Genomic DNA, 19,727 nt, shown 5'->3' with positions numbered 1-19,727 from the left:
GGGCTAGCCGGGACCCCAGCGGGAGCCAAAAGAGACGAGGGAAGAGCGGCAGAGATCAGGCTGAGAAGCCGGCTCCGGGCCGGCTCCGGGCCGAGTGGCCGGCTGAACTAGCGAGCTGCTCTCGGAGTGGAGCGCCAAGCTCCTGTTGCTCTCTGTTTTGGGGGCCGGGGCGGCCCTGGAAGCGCCGGGTCTTCCTCACCACAAAGGATCGCTGGGAGAGCGGGAGGCAGGGTGTGGGGGTGCACCTGAAGAGGGGGGAGGGAGGGATTAAAGGGGGCGCACTGTGCAGACATGGTGAGCGTGGCTCCCACCCCTGCCGAAGGGCAGTCCCAGTCAACCGACAAGGAATCGGCTACGGACATCCCGGAGGCTGTCACCGGAGAAGGCGTCCGGATCGAAGTCTCCTGGCTCCGCTGGGTGGTCGTCCTGCTGTTCAGCTCCTATTCCTTGTGCAATGCCTTCCAGTGGATCCAGTATGGGGCCGTTAACAACGTCTTTGTGCGCTTCTATGGGGTCAGCACCTTCTCCATCGACTGGTTGTCCATGTGCTTCATGGTGACCTATATCCCGTTGCTCTTCCCTGTGGCTTTTCTTCTGGAGAAATATGGATTACGTACAATCGCCCTCTTGGGGTCAGCCCTCAACTGCTTGGGGGCATGGGTGAAATTGGGTAGCTTGAAGCCAAATCTCTTTCCAGTCACCATGCTGGGGCAGTGTATCTGCGCTGTTGCCCAGGTCTTCATCCTTGGCATGCCCTCCCGCATTGCTGCCGTTTGGTTTAGTGAACGGGAAGTTTCAACAGCCTGCTCCCTGGCTGTCTTTGGAAACCAGGTAGGTGCAGGGATGAGTGTCTGGACAACTCTTGGCTTAGAATGTGTGTGTGTGTGTGTGTGTGTGTGTGTGTGTGTGTGTGTGTGTGTGTGTGTGTAAACTGTGGGGAGAATTGGGACCCTTCTCTATTTCACCTAAAGAGCAACATTGCTCTTGGACAGACAAAGTCTCTGGAGTGCTGTCCTGAATTTTGCTGGGTAAAGGCACGTCATTCTTTCTACCTTCTCTCTTCTTTCTACCTCCTTCCTAGTAAGTTCTAGCACCCTGTCACTCCTAGGCTTTTGACAGTATAGTAAAACTATATTATAAGATTTATACCTATATGCATGTATTATTAGTATTATGCACATATATTTGTTCTTATTTCTAATATATTCATCAATATGTTTATATTGATTCTCTATATATGTACGTGTATCTATATATAAATATCTATCTACCCATCTATACTATATATATCTATATATATATACTATATATCTATATATAGTATATATATCTATATATAAGCATATATATCTATATCTATAATATATATATATATATATATATATAAAGCTAAATAAAAAAGGACTTCTGATTTTTTCTGACCTAAAAAAATAGGTCAATTGTTCGCCTTAAGAGTTCTTAGCAATTAGTTTTAGAGTACTATATCTCATTAACTGGGGGGACATGGAGGATCGTGGATTGTAAAGGCTGAATTTTAAAATCTCTATACTGGTAATGATGATACTTTGTTCACAATTCACCTTTATACCAAGTTTTAAACAGTTTTTGACAGAATTAGTTCACATCTCACCTTTCTTACTACTATGGTTTTGTATAAATGACTACCAATTTCTTTACAATTCCAGGATGTATAGATGGATCTGCAGAAATGACATGGAGAATTGAAATGCTTATTCAGGTCCAAAAATTAAAAAAAAAAAAACAATAACAGAATAAAATGTTTGACTGACTTCTCCAGTTAGCTGAGGGGGAAAATTTCATTGATATTTTTAAGGTGGATCACTGCCTCAATACATCATTTCAACATGTTTAATAAGCCAGCCAGTAACACCCTGTTCTTGTAGGCTTTTCTCTTGCTGGAGATTGTCAGTATAAAATTATCATTTTGTTGGAAAATTTTCACACATTTTTACTGTCCAAAGGTGAATTCTCATTCTGACCAGTTCTACTGTAAGGTGGAAATTTTGAGCTAAATTTGAATCTTTGACTTTTTATAATTGAAAGAGACCTTTGAGATATTTTTATCCACTTTCCTCATTTTATAGTTGAGTAAACATGCTTGCTGTCACATAGTCGATTAGTAGTAGAACCAGAAGTAGTACTCGAAGGGATCTTCTGGATCCAAGTCTGCCCTTATCTACATCCAAGTTACTAATTCAGAAGTGTACTAGATCAAATCATTAAAGAAAACCGGAACTACTTTTATTATAAAAACAAAAATCATCCTGCACAATTTTTTCTTTATAACCCATGTTCTTGAAAAATTAAATTGAGGGTTTGTTATAAAGTCAATGGATTTTATATTAGAGATAATTTTAAAACAATTGGAGGTGTTGTGTTTATTCTTCATCTCCTCTTCCCCTACCCCTAAATTATATGAGTTAATTTTAATGACCCTAAAGCATGCTACATATTTTTTACCTGTTTTATATAGGAAGTGGATCTTTAAAGCTTCCAAATTGAATATGGGATAGGATAGATGGGGAACTTAGATTAGATTTAATCAATCAACAAGCATTTAGCAATAACCAACTCTTTGTCAAACACTGCACTAGAAGATGAGGATATTAATAAAAAAAATAAACTTACACTATTTAAAATTCAAGTCATTTTTTTTAGTTCTTGAAATTCAGAAACCATTACATAATTAGGGGTGTGAAGATATAGAAAGCTCAGTTTATGCCAACATGACTAGTAGTCATGATTCAAACATAATTAAGTCTATACCTGTTTTAGAAAGGTTGAAGGAATATCCAGATTTGGCCTTCTCAGTTGGCATAAGGAGAAGAGGGAGAATCTTGAATTTGTTTTTCTTTTATCAATAAAAGTCAGACTAACAGTTTGTTTTCTTAAAATCTATTAGGGGATGTAAATTTAAAAACATGTCTTTGAAACTTAAAATCATAGTGTTTATTCATGAAAGTCCTCAGAGTTAGGAAATGCCAAGATTCATATAAAAACAAACTTATTCATGCTCTGAACTTTTGGTATTTTTGCAGCCTAATGAAGTCTGTTTAGTGTTGTCTTTGGGAGTACATAATGTGCTGAGTTAAACATTATTAGGTATTTGAAGTTTTCCCTTAAGGTTTCTACTTCCATGTTTTCACCTTTTCTGAGAGTGTCCTAACTGAACAGGTGAGTGATACCTTGAGTTATATTTGAAAGAAAGATATTTGGGAGAGTTGTGCAGCCTTAAAAAATAAATCCCACAAAGCATTTGGATTAAAAGAAATTAATCTGGTTTGCAAAATTTTAGTGATCCTGCCCACATTCAACTGTGCAAATTTCTCTGCTCTCTACAATTCTTGCCTCTTTGCTGTTCTCTACCTGTTTATATTAAAATATTCAACACTGATCCTTGGAAGGTACTCAGAAAAATATGAAATGTCTCCTCACCTCTCTGCTTGATTTTCATTGTTTGATTATTTCTTTGTGTGTTTTTGATTTTTTTTTTTGCCCAAGGCAGTGGGGTTAAGAGTGACTTGCCCAAGGTCACACAGGTAGGTAATTATCAAGTATCTGAGGTCAAATTTGAACTTAGGTCCTCCTGACTCCAGGGCCAGTGCTCTATCAATTGCACCCCCTGATTATTTCTTAACCTTTAATTATGTTTACATAAAGTGTCTTACTAAACTTACTAAAGTTTTTGATAAACATTAATTATTATTATTATTATTGTATATAATTATTGTAATTGTATAATTGGGCCAATTTTTTCATGGCATGTAGATTACCCTCAAAAACTATGCCTGACAAGCCCAATAGGTTCTAAAAATTGGTAGAATCATAGATTTAGAAAAGAAAGACATTCCAGAAGGAAAGAGTTCCTTCCTTTTTAGCTTTACCTCCTCATATTATAGATAAAGAAGTTGAGTTTCAGAGAACTGGATGGACTTGTCTAAGGTCATTCAGGTAATAAGTGGCAGATATGGGATTTGATTTCATGTATTTTTTTTCCCCAAGGCACTGGGGTTAAGTGATTTGCTCAAGATCACAGAGCTAGGTATTTATTAAGTGTCTGAGGTGGTATTTGAACTTAGTTCCTCTTGACTCCAGGGTCAGTGCTTTATCCTCTTCCTCATCTAGCTGCCCTGATTTCATGTATTCTTGATTCCAGACTCACAAATTCTTTCCACTCAATCGCACTCCCTCTAAGATTCGGTTCTGTTCATTTAATATTTATTAAAGTGTTTTCTCTGTTCAAGAAGGACATCATACTGAAATAGTCCTTATCCTTAGGGAGTTTACATTAAAGATAAAATCTGCACACAGAGATGTCAATACAAAGTACAGAGAAGAATAGTGTGATAATAATATTTCTATATTTTTGCTGCTGCTCAGTCATTTCTGACCCTTTGTTTTGGGTTATTCTTTGGAAAGTTACAAGAGTGGTTTGCCATTTCCTTCTCCAGCTCCTTTTACAGATGAGGAGATCGAGGCAAACAGGATTAAGTTACTTGCCCAGCCTCACACAGCTCATAAGTATCTTAGACCAAATTTGAAGTCAGGAAGACAAGTCTTCCTAACTCCAGACTCTGTCCTCTTCCCATTGCACCACCTAGCTGCCCAATTCCTGTATCAGAGGTCTTGAAAAGTCACAGTTGCATATGAGAAAAGCACATGAATAGTTATAGTCTGATCATCATTGCAGTTCATATAATACAGTAATTTTGGAGGATCCCAAATTTGGGGTTTGGAATAACAATGAAAAAACTTGAAAGGATATTCATTGTCAATATTATCACCAGACAAATCAAGTGAGATACTGTATTTGTATATATATTATATATATGTATATATATATAATATACATATATATGTATATTTGTAAATAAAATGTTGCATGACTTAAAGCACTATGCAATTTTCATCTATTATTATTATTATTATTATCTTAAAATAACATTGTACTAAGTGGAGTGGTAGTGGAGGGGATCTAGAGTCCACAATTAAATAGTCCATGTGTTCATGGGTCTTATATGCTATCAGAGGAAATAATATACTTATAGAAATATAAATTAAAATAAGTAGAAGGTGTTTTCAGGGTATTGAGATGGGAAGGCAATATAATTGGGGAATCAGGAATAGTCTTGTGTGGGAATTGGTACAGAATCTGAACTTTAAAGGAAGCTGAAAATTCTAAAAAATGAGGTGAGAAGAGAGTACATTACAGGAGTAGGTCTGAGGCCAGTTCAGATAAGGTGCAATGTCATATTTGAGGAATACAAAAAGAACAGTTTGGATTGTTGAATGAATAAATCAGTATCATATCTTAACAAGCCTGGAAAGTTCACCTGTGAATGTCTTTAAGGACCATTGCTGGCTCAATGGTATGTATGGTCAGACCTGTGCTTTAGGAAAATCAGTTCTGCAACTATGTGAGAACTTTTCTGTACCCCAGTTAATAATTTGAGTGCTGACTATATGCTAGTTATTGTGCCACAAATACAAAAGGAAATGTCTGTCTTTTAAGGAGTTTTTATGTTCTATTAGAGGAGATATGTACAAATACATACAAAATTAAAATAAATATGAATTATTTGTGGAAAAAATATATATCACTATCCACATATTCAGACATGAAATGTGAAAAAAATATTAAATATTTCACTGAATAAATATCAATAAATATTAAAAGAACATATAAACATAGGGATGATGGGAATAGTGAAATGCAGCATGTAGAAGATGGTACTTAAATTGCTTTTTGAGAAGCGAGAACTATGAGGTAGAGCTGAGAGATAGGGATGGAGGCAGGAGATGCAATATTAAGGAATCTAGACTGGATCACAGATAAGGTTTAATGAGGCTGGAAAGATAGGTTTGGGAGTCAGGTGATAAGGGGGTTTACCAACTCAGCAGCATAGATTACATCATATTGCCTTAGAGGCAATGCATAATGACTACAGTATGTTGAGTATAGTGTAATAACATTGTATATTGAGTATTAGGATATGAGCTATGATTTAAGAAAATCTCTTTGGCAGCTCTGTGAAGGATGGATTAGAGTAGAACTAAGCTGGTCATTCCTTATCCTTGGGCTCTTTTGCCTATTTCCTCAAAGTGGAATAACACGGTTTTTGAGAACACTTGTTTCATATTTTCAACAATAAGTCTATATTTGATTTTAAGAGATGTTCATAAATAATTCTACATGTTATCCTCACACAAGAACATCTTGCAGTTGCAGAGTCATTGACAGTTCAAAATCGTAGAATGTTAGAGCTAAAAGGGATCCTAGAGGTAGTTTTAATTCAGTCAATTCATTTTCCTAACACAAAATCTGGGAACTCCAAGAGTCAGTTCAACAAGCATTTATTAAGCCTTTGCTATGCTCAAGACACTAACAGATCAGCTTAGCCAGACTGTGCTAAATGTTGAAAATGCAATTATAAGCACAAAGTAAAATGGTCCTTGGCCTCCAGGAGTTGATATTCTGTGTGTGTGTGTGTGTGTGTGTGTGTGTGTGTGTGTGTGTGTGTGTGTGTACATGTACACACACATACACACACAAGAGAAAGCTAAAAATTGGGGAGGGCAAGGGAAGGAGAGGGAGAAGACATTTATCTTGAGGCATAGTGAAGAAAGTAGAGAGATTCTGGACTGGAACTCCAAGAGAACACCACTGATACTTTTCTTAAAATGGAGGAAATATGAATTAGAGGAAGGAACCACAGGATAGGTGGGAAGAGTGAATTTCCTAGGTGAGAAGGTTTTGTGTCATGGTGAAGAAAGTCCAGAGAGACAGAAAGGGAAGAAGACATGGCTGGGCCAGGGAATTTTCCTTAAAATACATTCATCATTTTTTATCTTCTATTTGAGATAATTCCCTTTTGCATAATACAGGATTCTGATAATATGATGTCCATATAGAGACTAAAACTAATTTAATGTTAAATATATTATCATAATGCTTGGTTGTTATCAGTCATGTCTAACTCTTTGTGACCCTATTTGGAGTTTTCTTGACAGAGATACTAAAGTGGTTTGCCATTTCTTTCTTCACTTTATTTTACAGATGAGGAAACCGAGGCAAACAAGATTAAGTGACTTGTCTAGGTTCACATAGCTAATATCTGAGGCCAGATTTGAATTCAGGAAAATGAGTCTTCCTGACTTGAGGTACCACTTAGCTTCCTTATGAGAAATGATTCCTTGGCTGAACATAGATTATAGTTTTGGTACATGTACCAAAAGTTAAAAACTGGTTCTTGTGGACAAAGAAAGTCACTAGAAAGACATATGTGAAGTCCTTGGTCTTCTTAATGGACTCACTGATCATACAAGAAAATCAAGAGCTTCTGAGAGAATTTAATTGGCAAGGACTACTGTTTGAGGAGCCTAGTCTGAGGCTAACAAAAATGTCAACAAACATTTAAGTGCCTCCCATGTCCTAGGAACTAGGAATACAAAGAAAGGCAAAATACAGAACCCGAATCCAAGGATATCACAGTCTAATGGGAGAGACAACATACCAACTATTATATATAAACAAGATACACACACACACACACACACACACACACACACACACATATACACACACACCCCTTAAATTAGAGATAATTTCAGAAGGAAAGCACTAAGATTAAGGAGGAATGGGAAAGGCTCCTTGCCAAAGGTGAGAATTTAGCTAAAACTGTAAGTTAAAGAAATCAGAAACTTGTGATTGTTTTCCATTTCTTATCCAAGATTTTGTCATCTTTGGCAATGCTATCCCATACCTTTCCAATCCCACTGTTCTCTCATTTAGGACTTTACTCCTTCCTTAAGAAAATTGAAGCCATTTGTTGTGAATTCACTCTTCTCCCTTTCTCTTCAGTTCAAAACCCCTTAATAACATTCCTCACTTCCTGTTCTGTTCCCCTAGTCTCTGGAAAATAAGGTGACCCTCATCCTCAACTCTTTCAGAAGATCAACCTATGTACATATTCCCTTGATTCCCAATTCTTTCTGCTTTCTCCAGAGTTAACCCCTCAACAATCATCTCTCTCTCTCTCTCTCTCTCTCTCTCTCTCTCTGCCTCTTTTTCCCCTCCCCTTTCTCTAATTCTTCCCTACTTTTTTCAAATATGTTCCCCCCAACTTTTAAAAATCTTTAGATCCAACCATCCCTTAAGTTATCATTCTCTGTTTCTCCTGCCTTTCTCAGCCTAATTCTTAGATGAAACTGCATCGACTTATTTTCCTCTTGCATTTCAGCCCTTTGGTTTCTGACCTCATAACTTAAGTGATATTGCTTTATCTCAGTCCTCATCCTTCTCAGTCCCTATACTGCACTTGAGAGTATTGACTACTCTTGTCTTGAATATTCTTCCTCTATGGATTTTTGATATTCTCTTATGTCCTGGTTCTATTTGTACCATCTCCTTATCATTTGTAGGATACCTCTAGAGTGTTCCCTAAGAACAGATGTTCTCTAAGACCTTGTCATATACCTCTTCTCTTTCCATATTCTCTCTCTTTTTGAAGACCTCATCATCTATCCTGGGTTTACTTTATCTAAACAGGTGATTGACTCCCACATCTTTTCAGCCCTAGACTCTCTCTTGAGCTTCAGTGTCACATTACCAATTTCCTCTTGGACATTTCAAACTGGATGTACCAGAGGCATCTCAAACACATTTTCAGAACAGAACTCATTATCTTCTCCCACCCCTGAATTCACTCATCTTCTAAACTTCCTGTGGAAGGCAGGTATCACCATTCTTTCAGGTTCAAAGTCTTAGTGTGATTCTCAAATCCTTACTCTCCCACCCCACCCCACAACATGTCCATAAAGTTGCCAAATCTTGGCATTTCTTCCCCCCATGACTCCTTCTTTATGTTCCCACAGCCCCCACCATTATTCAGACCTTCATCACCTCTCACTTAGATAATTACAACAACCCTTTAACAGGACTTTCTGCCTCATGAGTCCATTCTTGACATTGTTATCAAATGATTTTCCTTAAGTAACTTCCGACCCCTACTCAATAACCTTCAGCATTTCCCTTTTGCCTGTAAGAAAAAATATAAATTTTTCTATTTTTCTTTTAATGTCCTTTATAAAATGATCCCAAACCAGGAAACTCTCTCCCTTTCTTGCAGTTGCTATGTATCCAAATGTCATTTTCACATGTGATACTCCACATTCACATCTTAATGTTGTTGCAGTGTTATTCCTTTGTGCCTCTCTATTCAGCTCTGCCTCACAGAATCCCTTCTATTTTCAATTACCTTCTTCTTTTTTGTTTTGTTTTTTGGCAAGGTAATGGGGATAAGTGACTTGCCCAAGGTCACACAGCTGGTATCAAGTGTGTGAGGTTGAACTTGAACTCAGGGAGGTTGAACTTGAACTCAGGTCCTCTTGATCCCAGGGCTAGTGCTTTAACCACAATGCCACTTAGCTGCCCCTTCAAACATTACCTACTAAATGAAGCCTTTCCTAAACCTTCCAACAGCTGATGCCTTTCTTCCCCATCTATCTAGTAATTAATGACTGTGCAATTTTTGTTATTATTTTTATATTTACATATAAACTTGTCAGCTGTTAGAATGTAAACTTATGCAACCAAGGTTTTCTGAAATTTGTTTATCCAGTACCCAGTCCAGTGCCAGACACATAGTAGACATTTTATAAATTCTTATAGACTAATCGAACCTGTTACTTCAGGTGTATATATACAAATGTCCTCAGTTTAAAAAGCAAAGAAGTGGTAGAGATTTTATTGTAAGGTCAATTTTACCTTATAGGTATCATTAATAGGTACAATAGGTTTAATTTGGTTGGATGGAATCTATGACTAGAATATGATTCTGAATGGATATTCCTAATTTAAAAGAAAAAGAATGAGTAAAAGAGTTTGGTGTTGAATTGCATTGTATATTGAGAAGGTACATTTATTTGAGGAAATTCAGAAACTAGTGGAGAAAAACTGAGAGAAAACCACAGGAGAGAATAAAATGATTTTGTCACTGAACTATACTACAATCCACCTAGTTTGAATGAGGACATAGATGAGTTTGACTGTTATTATAAGTCTGGCACAGAAACATGATTTAATCGTGATGGGGATTTAAGTTATCTAGTTATCATTCTGAGACCTCTCTCTCTCTCTCTCTCTCTCTCTATCTATCTATCTATCTCTCTGTCTCTTGTCTGTCTTTCTTTGCTTAGAGTGCCTAATAACTTCTTGATATGCCTAAAAGATTATTTCATTCTTATGTTTAATATGGTTATACATGGATGACCTAGATTAGATTACTCACTGTTAAGGGGAGGAAGGAGAGAAGGATGAGAGTGAGAAAAATGTGGAACTCAAAACCTTACAAAAAAGTGTTGAAAACTAAAAAAAAAATGATAATTTCATTCTTAAAAAGTAGAGGAACAAACAAAAGGCAATACTGAAAAGAATATCAAGAAGTTGGAAAAATGATGGTTATCAGAAGAAAGCAGTGTGGGTTATCAGAAAACGTACCATACAGATTTGTTTTTAAAAAGAAAAGAAGATGGAAGCAAGGACATTTAACAGAAATAAATATAAAAGCTTGGTGTCATCCTATAAGAGTATTTTTAGAAATCTTAAAACTCAGAATGAGATTAATTAAAAAATAGTACTGAAGAAGGGCTTGGACTGATTGTTACTTGGGGGCAGATAGAACACTGATAAATGACAACAAAGATAAGATGGTACTATTTAATTCCTTTTTCTTCTATTTTTTGTGGGGAGGGTAGTGAAGGAGATTGACTTTTGTACGGGATATAATAAAATAAAAGTGACTAATAGAATTGATGCCTGAGATAAATAAGGAAGTTATACTAATTATCCTTGATAATGTCTAAGTCATCTGGCTCAGCTAAAAAACTGAGGATATTGAATGAAGTGAAAGATATGACTTTGAATCCCGTATCAGAGACTTTTGCAAGATCATAGAAAATGAAAATGTGAAGAAATATGACACATGATTGAAGAAGGGCAAATGTTCACATGGTTTTCAAAAAGGAAGAAAACTACAGCAGTTACTTTGACCGATTCCTGGGACAATTCTAGAACAGATAATTAAAGAGATGATTAGTGAATATCTAGTAAAAGATCAGCATGACTTCAAAGTAGAAAAATCATGCTAATTCTTTCTTTTTTTGGGATAGGGGTAGTATAATTGAACTAGTAGATCAGAAGAATGCTGTAGACTTTAGCAAAACATTTGTTGGAGGATCTTATACCCTTCTTGTAGAGTATTTCAAGAGATACAGAATAGATTAATACAATTAAAAAGATTTGAAAATGATTAAGGGGAAAGATTAAAGGAGTAGTTTAGATAATATATTCATAAAATTTCCACATTGGATGACAGTATCAAGATCCAAAAGTCAGGGATTGTGCTGAATCTATAAGTTAAAAAAATCAGTTTCACAAGCACAAAAGATAGTTTGAAATCGATCTAGGAATTTTTATATTCAGTATTAATTTTCAGTATATTAGGGAAGTCAAAGAAACTGATATGCTCTCAAACTGCAATGAGTTGCAACTTTCAGGAATAATGAGATAATAGTTCTTTAAATTCTGCCCTGATCAGACCACATCTGGAGTACTGTGTTCTCTTGGGGATTCTCAAGTTCAATTTAAGCAAAACATTGATTAAACTACAGAGCAAGCAGGAAATGACATCTAGGATAGTTGAGTTTTGAGTGTATGTCATATGAAGATCATTTAAAAGAATTGGGTATATATGCAATATGGAGAAGAGAGAACTCAGGGAATAGGCAGCCATTTTAGAATTTGAGGAGTTTTCCTATTGTGTACATTTTATATTTATTCTCTCTGACTCTAGAAATAAGAGAAGAACCATGTTAGAGGCAGAAAAGGGATCAATTTAATCTTGTGAGCAGGAATCTTGTTTTTTTGTTTGTTTGTTTTGTTTTTTTAGTTTTTGCAAGGCAAATGGGGTTAAGTGGCTTGCCCAAGGCCACACAGCTAGGTAATTATTAAGTGTCTGAGACCGGATTTGAACTCAGGTACTCCTGACTCCAGGGCTGGTGCTCTATCCACTGTGCCACCTAGCTGCCCCATTAACAGGAATCTTAACAGTTAGAACTGTCCAAAAATGAAGGGGATTGCTTCAGGAGCTGGGGAGTGCCCTTCAGTGGAGGTCTTTAAGCTAAGGCTGAATAGTTACTACTTAGAGATATTATAGTAAGAATTTCTCTTGAGATGTACGTTATATTGATGTCTGCAGCAGACCTTTTTGACCCCCAAATTTTGTGATTCTATGGGTAATGGGGCAATAGATTTAAAAATCTACTAGAAACATATACTATATACTATGTGATTTTGACACATCTTGATGGAAACAATTTTATTCATCATTCAACTATATTTAAGCCATTTCTAGCTTTTAGTGAGAAACATCAAACCTGGAGGAATTCCCTATGCCCTCCAATAGGTTTGATGCTCCAAGATTTCAGGTGACATCTATTTTGTTGTTGTTTAATTGTTTCTCAGTCTTGTCCAACATTTTGTGATCCTTTTGGGAGTTTTCTTGACAAAAATACTGGAGTGGTTTGAATTTCCTTCTCCAGTTTATTATACTGATGAGGAAATTGTGGCAAGCAGGATTAAATGAATTGCCAAGGGTCACACAGACAATAAGTAATTGAGGCTGAATTTTAGCTCAGATGTTCCTGGAACCAGACCCAGCACTCTAACCATTGCACCATCTAGCTGCCCAAACTGTCATTTGTAGAAATCTTTAACAAAATAAAAATGAAGTCTGCATTAACATTCCATTCTTCCTAGAACACTCCCCTCAAGGAATCAATTGAGTAAATATCTAGATCAAGAATCTAAATGATTATGTAGTCATGTTCTTTGAGTTGGTCCTAGACCCAGTTGCTTCAGGAGTGGGAAAGGCAATGATCTTATCTTCTTAATTTTGGTTATTGCTATTTTGCTAAGAAAGACTTAAATTTTTTTTTTTGCAGGGGAATAGGGTTAAGTGACTTGCCCAAGGTCACACAGCTAGGTAATTATTAAGTGTCTGAGGTCGGATGTGAACTCAGGACCTCTTAACTCCAGGGGTGTGCTCTATCCACTATGTCACCTAGCTGCCCTGAAAGACTTTTTTGTTTAAACTTGATTTATCATCCACTTTCCCAGGGGATGTATCCATTGGAGTCTAGAATGAACTTTAAAAGAAAATATGGGTGGGAGGGAGGAAAAATATAGATCTCAAAATCTTAGAAAAAAAATGAATGTTGAAAACTATCTTTGCAAGTAGTTGGAATAATAAATAAATAAATAAATTTAAATCTTAAAAAATAAAATTGAATTAAAATCAAGTCAAAAATAGGAATTCTTAATTTTTTAGAGAAACTAAAAAGGAAGTTTTAGCTATGCTCCCATAATTCCATTTTTGTGCTGTTTCTACAACTTCCCAAATAAAGGTTATGAGGTTATAGGAATGGCAATCTAGCTATTCTCTTCTTATCTCCATAAACTTTAAAAAGCTTCTTTAAATTTTCTTGCTATTTTCTAAAAATAATAGTATTTTATTCTAAATTGGTAAGTTTTTAATCTAAGTTGATCTTTGCTGGAGATTCTGATACTTGACAAAGATGAGAATCATGTATGGTACTTATTTAAGTTAAAAAAAATACTCATTTTGTTTTCCTGCTATTAGAAAAACCAGAAATTGAAACCACTCAGGTAGGCTCTAGATGAGTTAATACTAATGTATGAAGTTGCATTTTTAGAATTTTTTACTTTTAAGAACACATTGATATTCTTATTCTCAATTCTACACTGTAACAAGATAGTGTAAATTGTCTTTGGATAATCAGACTTGAATGATTCTTCGGGACACCAGCTGGGATTTTCTTGTCAAAACAATGGAGTGGCTTATTATTTACTTCTGCAGCTCATTTTATATATGAAGAAAGTGTGACAAACAGGATTAAATGATTTGCTGAGGCTAACCCAGATATTATGTGTCTAAGACTAGATTTGAACTTAGTTCTACTGATTCAGGATACTGCTCTTTATCAGTTTTCCCTTTGGCCTGGGATTCAGGTCTCAGACTGAACTGGAAGTTGAAATCATGCTCTACCCATTCCTGGGGTCAGAGCCACATGGCTGTTGTTGATTTTTACACTTTTTCCTTTCCCAACACATAGACTAGGACCCACAACTACTTCTTACCCTAGAATGCCACCCTTAGGCAAGAGCTTCACCTAAGTTCACTGGATATGTGTCCTGGAACTTAATGATAAATGGAGTTGTCATTGACACCTGTTACTATGTCCTATACTAATTTGGGTCCCCACATTCTCCTCTTGTCCTGGTGCACAGCCACTTCCTATACTGGTATGCCTGCTGTGAACTCCTGGACAGATCCTATCAGAAGACTTTGCCATCTGTCTCCCTCTGCTGACCTGGACTTGAAAAATGACTCCCTTGGATCTTTTCCCCTCTTGGATTTCCTGATCAGAGTTTAGCTTGGTGTGTCTTCTAGATCTCTTTAGAGGACTTAAGAAAGGGTGTGGGGGAGTGTCAGGGCAGAAGAACTTGCTACCCTTCTAATTTCTCCACCATTTTGACTCTACCTCCCCAGAACACTACAAAACTTTTAATTTCATGTAACTGATCAGTCATTCATAGAATTTCCATGGAATAACTACCCTTCCTATAATGATATTTCTTTTAATGTTTTAGAAGAACTGTCTAATATTGTAACGTCTGTGCTTTGAATTCCTTCTAGAATTTGTGCAGGTTTAATCTATATTACTATGCAATTTATTTTAATTCTGGTTCTTTTCATGTGTGTGATTTATTCTCTCACTCCCTCACCCCCTGTAGTTAATAAGTTTTTCGGTAAAGGGAATTCTTCTTCTGATTCTTTTTAAATATATATATATATACATACATACATACATATTATGTCTATCAATATCACTCTATCTCTATCTATCTCATAGTGTCTAGCATACATGTTTTCACAGTAAGCCCTCAATGAATGCTTTTACTTGAATGTTGAAGTACCTCCAAGAAATTTAAAAGGATTTGGTGGGAGAAAAATTGGACAGATTTTGGCACTAAATTCTTTTTCTCAATTTGTTACAGAAACTTTAATGCTTAGAACTTCTAGGAGGGAGAGGAGGTAATATGACCATCTTTAGTGAGACTTTTTTTGAAGTTCTTTATGTTCCCAGGGTAACCTAGATATAGGTATCCTGCTGGTCAGGTCTTCACTCTCAAAAACATAAAGTCCTGCTGAAGGAAGTGGGGCAGTCCAGATCTATCAGGTAGGTATACACAGCTGTTTCCTCAATTGTCTTTCAGCAATGATGCAACAGGATGCCCTTCCCTCAGTCCCAATCCTTTGCCCATAGAATCAACATTTTCTGGCAGAAAGAATAAATACTGAATCCTAGTTTTGGCATTAGGCTTCTCTTTCTCTTTATACTCTTTTGTAATGTTTACATTTCCCCTATTTCTCTTTACTCTTAATATCTTAACACCTAGTAGCTTCCCTAAGTTCTTTTTGGTTCATAGTCAAATACTTTCTCTTTGACAACAGCAGTCCTGAGGTTCTTTTCTCTTTTTCTTTCATATATTAAGGGATAAGAAATCTACAACTTTCTAGCTCTGAATGCTTCATTGACTTTTTGTTTTAAATATTATTTTGGATCCTTTTTATGCAGAGTAAAATACAGTTCAAACATCATTTTCTTTCTTTATAGGTTTTTAATGATGTCTTGGTTTTTTTTACATCATCATAGTTATCCAAAGCATCCCCTTTTCTCTCCCTTCTAGAGAGTCATCCCCATATTAAAAATATATATTTTTAGAAAAGACTAGTAAATACAACGAAAAACTCAGAAACCATTTTCAATGTGATACCCATGTACCTCCCACCTCCACTAAAGAGTGGGTTGAGGGCTATCTTTTCATATTTCATTTAAGTTCTGGTTGAACTTTATAATTTTGTTACATTCATTTTTTTTGGTGTTTCCTTTTTCTTTCCATTTACATCATTATGGTTACTGTGCATATTGTTTGCTCTGCCTCAGTTCCATACAGTTCTCTCAGTGCTTCTCTATATTCATCACACATGTCATTTCTTACAATACAGTAATATTCCATTACATTCATGGGACATAATTGGGTTAGCCATTCCCCAAATGATGGGCATCTACTTTGCTTCCAGTTCTTTGCTATCACAAAAATTCAAGCATCATTTTCAACCCCAAAATATACTCTCATTAGGCAACTCAAGTTAGGCAGTCATCATACTTATGATATGAATTTCATAAGATCCTTTCCCCTGTAGATTTTGGAGGAGAAAGAAGCAGCTTTCAATCATTTTGTTAATTAATCAATCAAATCATTATAAAATATTAATGAGTTAATACTAAAGAGTTAATTAATCAACAATTATTTGCTATAAACACCCAAGATGTCTCAAACATTGCACTGGGTACTAGAAAGATAAAGACTAAAATAAAACAGTCTCTTCCTTCAAGGAGTTTATATTCTATTGAGGGAGAATAAATGTACAAATATGCAAAATAAATTCATGGTAATAGGAGAAACAATAGCAGCTGGACAATCAGGAAAACTTTCATGTAGGTTGAGACTTTGAAAGAAATTAGAGATACTAAGTGGCAGAGATAAGGAGGGTGGGCCTTCCAGTCATATTGGATGGCATATACAAGAACAAGATGATGAAAGATCAATTATTGTGTGTGAAAAGCAACAGATGACTGTTTTATCTAGTCCATAGGGTCCTTAAGGGGAGTAATATATAATTGTTTTGGAAAAATTAGTTGAAGTCAGATGTGATGGACTTTAAATGCCACATAGAGGAGCTTATGTTTCACCCTGGAGATAACAGACACTGAGTTTGTATACAGGAATGACATAGTTAGACCTGTGCTTTAGGAAAATCACTTTGGTAGTAGCAAAGAGGATGGATTAGAATGGGGAAGTGCTTGATCTGGGGAAACTAATTAGGAGTTGAATTGTATTAATTCAGGTGAGGAGTGATAAGGACCTGAACTAGGGAGATGGCTCTGAGCTAAAGAGAAGGGATTGAATGAAAGAAATATTGTGGAGGGAGAATAAACAGATCCTGGCACCTGATTAGTCTGGGAGAAGAAAGGAGCCAGAGGTCTTCTACAAGAAAGAGGAATGATTAGAAATAATGTGAAGAGAGGAAAAACAAGGTAGCCCTATTTGACCTGATTTTCCTCCTGCAGATGTATTTTTAAGATATTGGTGGAGATTATGAAAAAACATTTGTTTTTATGAAAAACAACATTGGTTCCTGTTCCAATACTCTGGAGAGGATAATGTCCTTTTGAATGTACAGAACACCTAGGAGGGAATGAGAGAAGGGAAGAGGATGCTAGAAACAGTGAGAATATGTGTCTATGTGACTATGTGGTAGTCTGTTTTTCTTCCCCTCAGTCTTCTCTTCTCCTTCTAAGAGAATCCCTGATTTCTACCTGAAATGACCCAGATTGACAATGCTATCTGGAATAGTTATTTTTTCATTGCTAGCTGGTGATTGCCACATACATGTATTATAGGTCTTCTGCTCTTAAGAAACTGAAAGTGGTGAGTGATTCAGACCAGTTGAACCACAGTCTATAGTCTTTCTTTTTTTCTTTTTTTAAATTTTTATTAAAGATATTATTTGAGTTTTACAGTTTTCCCCCAATCTTGCTTCCCTCCCCCCACCCCCACCCCACAGATAGCACTCCATCAATCTTTACTTTGTTTCCATGTTGTACCTCGATCCAAATTGGGTGTGATGAGAGAGAAATCATATCCTTAAAGAGAACAGAATTCTCAGAGGTAACCAGATCAAACCATAAGACATCTGGGTTTTTTTTTCTGAATTAAAGGGAATAGTCCTTGTACTTTGTTCAAACTCCACAGCTCCTTATCTGGATACAGATGGTACTCTCCTTTGCAGACAGCCAAAAATTGTTCCCAATTGTTGCGCTTATGGAAGTCTATAGTCTTTCTAGGCAGCAGTTCTTCCCTTAAAGAGAACTCTTCCCTTAGCCTAATGTGGTGTGGAAAACATATTTGCAAATATCCCTAAAGTAATGAGTTACCATAGGGAATTAGCCTATCTAGGAAGACACTTAGGGTCTTTTCAAAGGAAGCAAACTCACTCTGTTGAATGTTCTCTTCCTTTTCCAGTTAATTCTGGGCTTCATTTATTTACATTCAGCAAGTATCTGTGTAGTATCTGGTCTCTCTCTCTCTCTCTCTCTCTCTCTCTCTGTGTGTGTGTGTGTGTGTGTGTGTGTGTGTGTGTGTGTGTGTGTTAGGAGAAAAGTACTGGTACTGGGTACTGGACTTGGGTTTTCACTGGTATGTAGAACTCTCACTTGAGGAAATTCCATCTGCTAATGCAGATTGGCACCCATCTTTGCAATTTATAGTTTTAGGAAGTTGCTTAGAACATTATGACTAGGGTCACTCAAGACAGGTGTCAGAATTAAGATTTTACCTAAGTCCTGTGTTTGAGACCTGTACTCTATCAATTAGATCTTCTCAAATGCTAGGGATACAAAATCAAATAAAAGTTTTTGCCCTTAAGGAATGTAGCATTTAAAAAAATATTGTTTATTTTTTAAAATTTTTAAAAATTTTCTTTATTTAGATTTTTTTTAGATAATAATTTTTATTTCATATTTCATTTTCCCTAGTTTTGTATAAAATAATTAGGGATACAGGATTTAAAAAAATAAATTTTATTGCTTTCTTTTGTTAATGTGGCAACTCAATTTCTCTCTATATATTGTTGTCCCTCCCAGAGAGTCAGAAATTAAGCCTATCCAATATAAACTTGGAACTTTTCAAGGATAATATCATCTTTATGGCCTGTGTCTTCCCAGAATTTCAGTGATTGTCATCTTAGTGTTTTCATTTCTGTTCTGGAATTCTTGAGAATGAATTTCAGACAACCACTGAGGTAAGTAAGGAGAAATACATTTCAGTCAGTGATTGTCAGTCTTACGTTGAATGAGAATGACGGAAATTTTGACTGAAGAAACTGCATTTCGAAATTCTCTGGACTGAAAGGTGAAGAGTTTCAGGCTGAATCATTGGCAAGGACCTTCTTCAAGTTTATGCATGTCAAAAGAGGCAGTAGTAGGCTAATAAATGAGGTACTTTGGCTGTTTAAATTGTTTCTCCGTATCTTTTACCTTTGATAATTTGAGCAGCATTTCCCAGGCTAATTTGCCTTTAGAACTTTTGGGGACATAATATAAAAGCTAATTCAGGGAATCTAGGGACATGAAATGGCTCCAGAATTTTTAAAAATAAGGAAATTTGGGGCAAATAGAAAAAATTAAGCCTATTTGCATGCTGAAAATAGATGCACAAATGCCTTCATTAACATTTTAGAAAGTGAATTCACTAGTATCAAAATTTTTCCACAGAAATTCTATACAGATATCAGATTTCCAAGAGACAGTCTGAGAATTCTTACTATCAGAAAACCATCCTATTCCTTTTGGACTTTAACTTCATTTTCACCCTTATACGGATGGATTGTGGGGGTGGGGGAGGTGGAGAGGGTTTGTTTTTAGTAAAAAAAAATTATAAGAAATGTTCTATGATAATTATCTTGCAGAAAATCCAATTCTGGTTGTGTGAAGGCAGC

At 36.1% G+C, this 19,727-nt stretch overlaps 1 protein-coding gene across 1 annotated transcript in view; it reads left to right on the top strand.

Annotated features, from left to right (window-relative positions):
- Positions 1-272: 272 nt before the first annotated feature.
- Positions 273-19,727, top strand: part of FLVCR2 (FLVCR choline and putative heme transporter 2) — a 71,759-nt gene continuing 52,304 nt past the window's right edge. Inside the window, exon 1 of the mRNA XM_074235684.1 lies at positions 273-831. Coding sequence (XP_074091785.1) covers positions 292-831 — 540 coding nt within the window. The 5' untranslated portion in view covers positions 273-291. The remainder of the gene's footprint in view (positions 832-19,727) is intronic.

The sequence above is a fragment of the Macrotis lagotis genome, chromosome 4, assembly GCF_037893015.1.
Source record: "Macrotis lagotis isolate mMagLag1 chromosome 4, bilby.v1.9.chrom.fasta, whole genome shotgun sequence".
NCBI lineage: Eukaryota > Metazoa > Chordata > Mammalia > Peramelemorphia > Peramelidae > Macrotis > Macrotis lagotis.
This window is presented reverse-complemented; position numbering and strand designations above follow the sequence as displayed.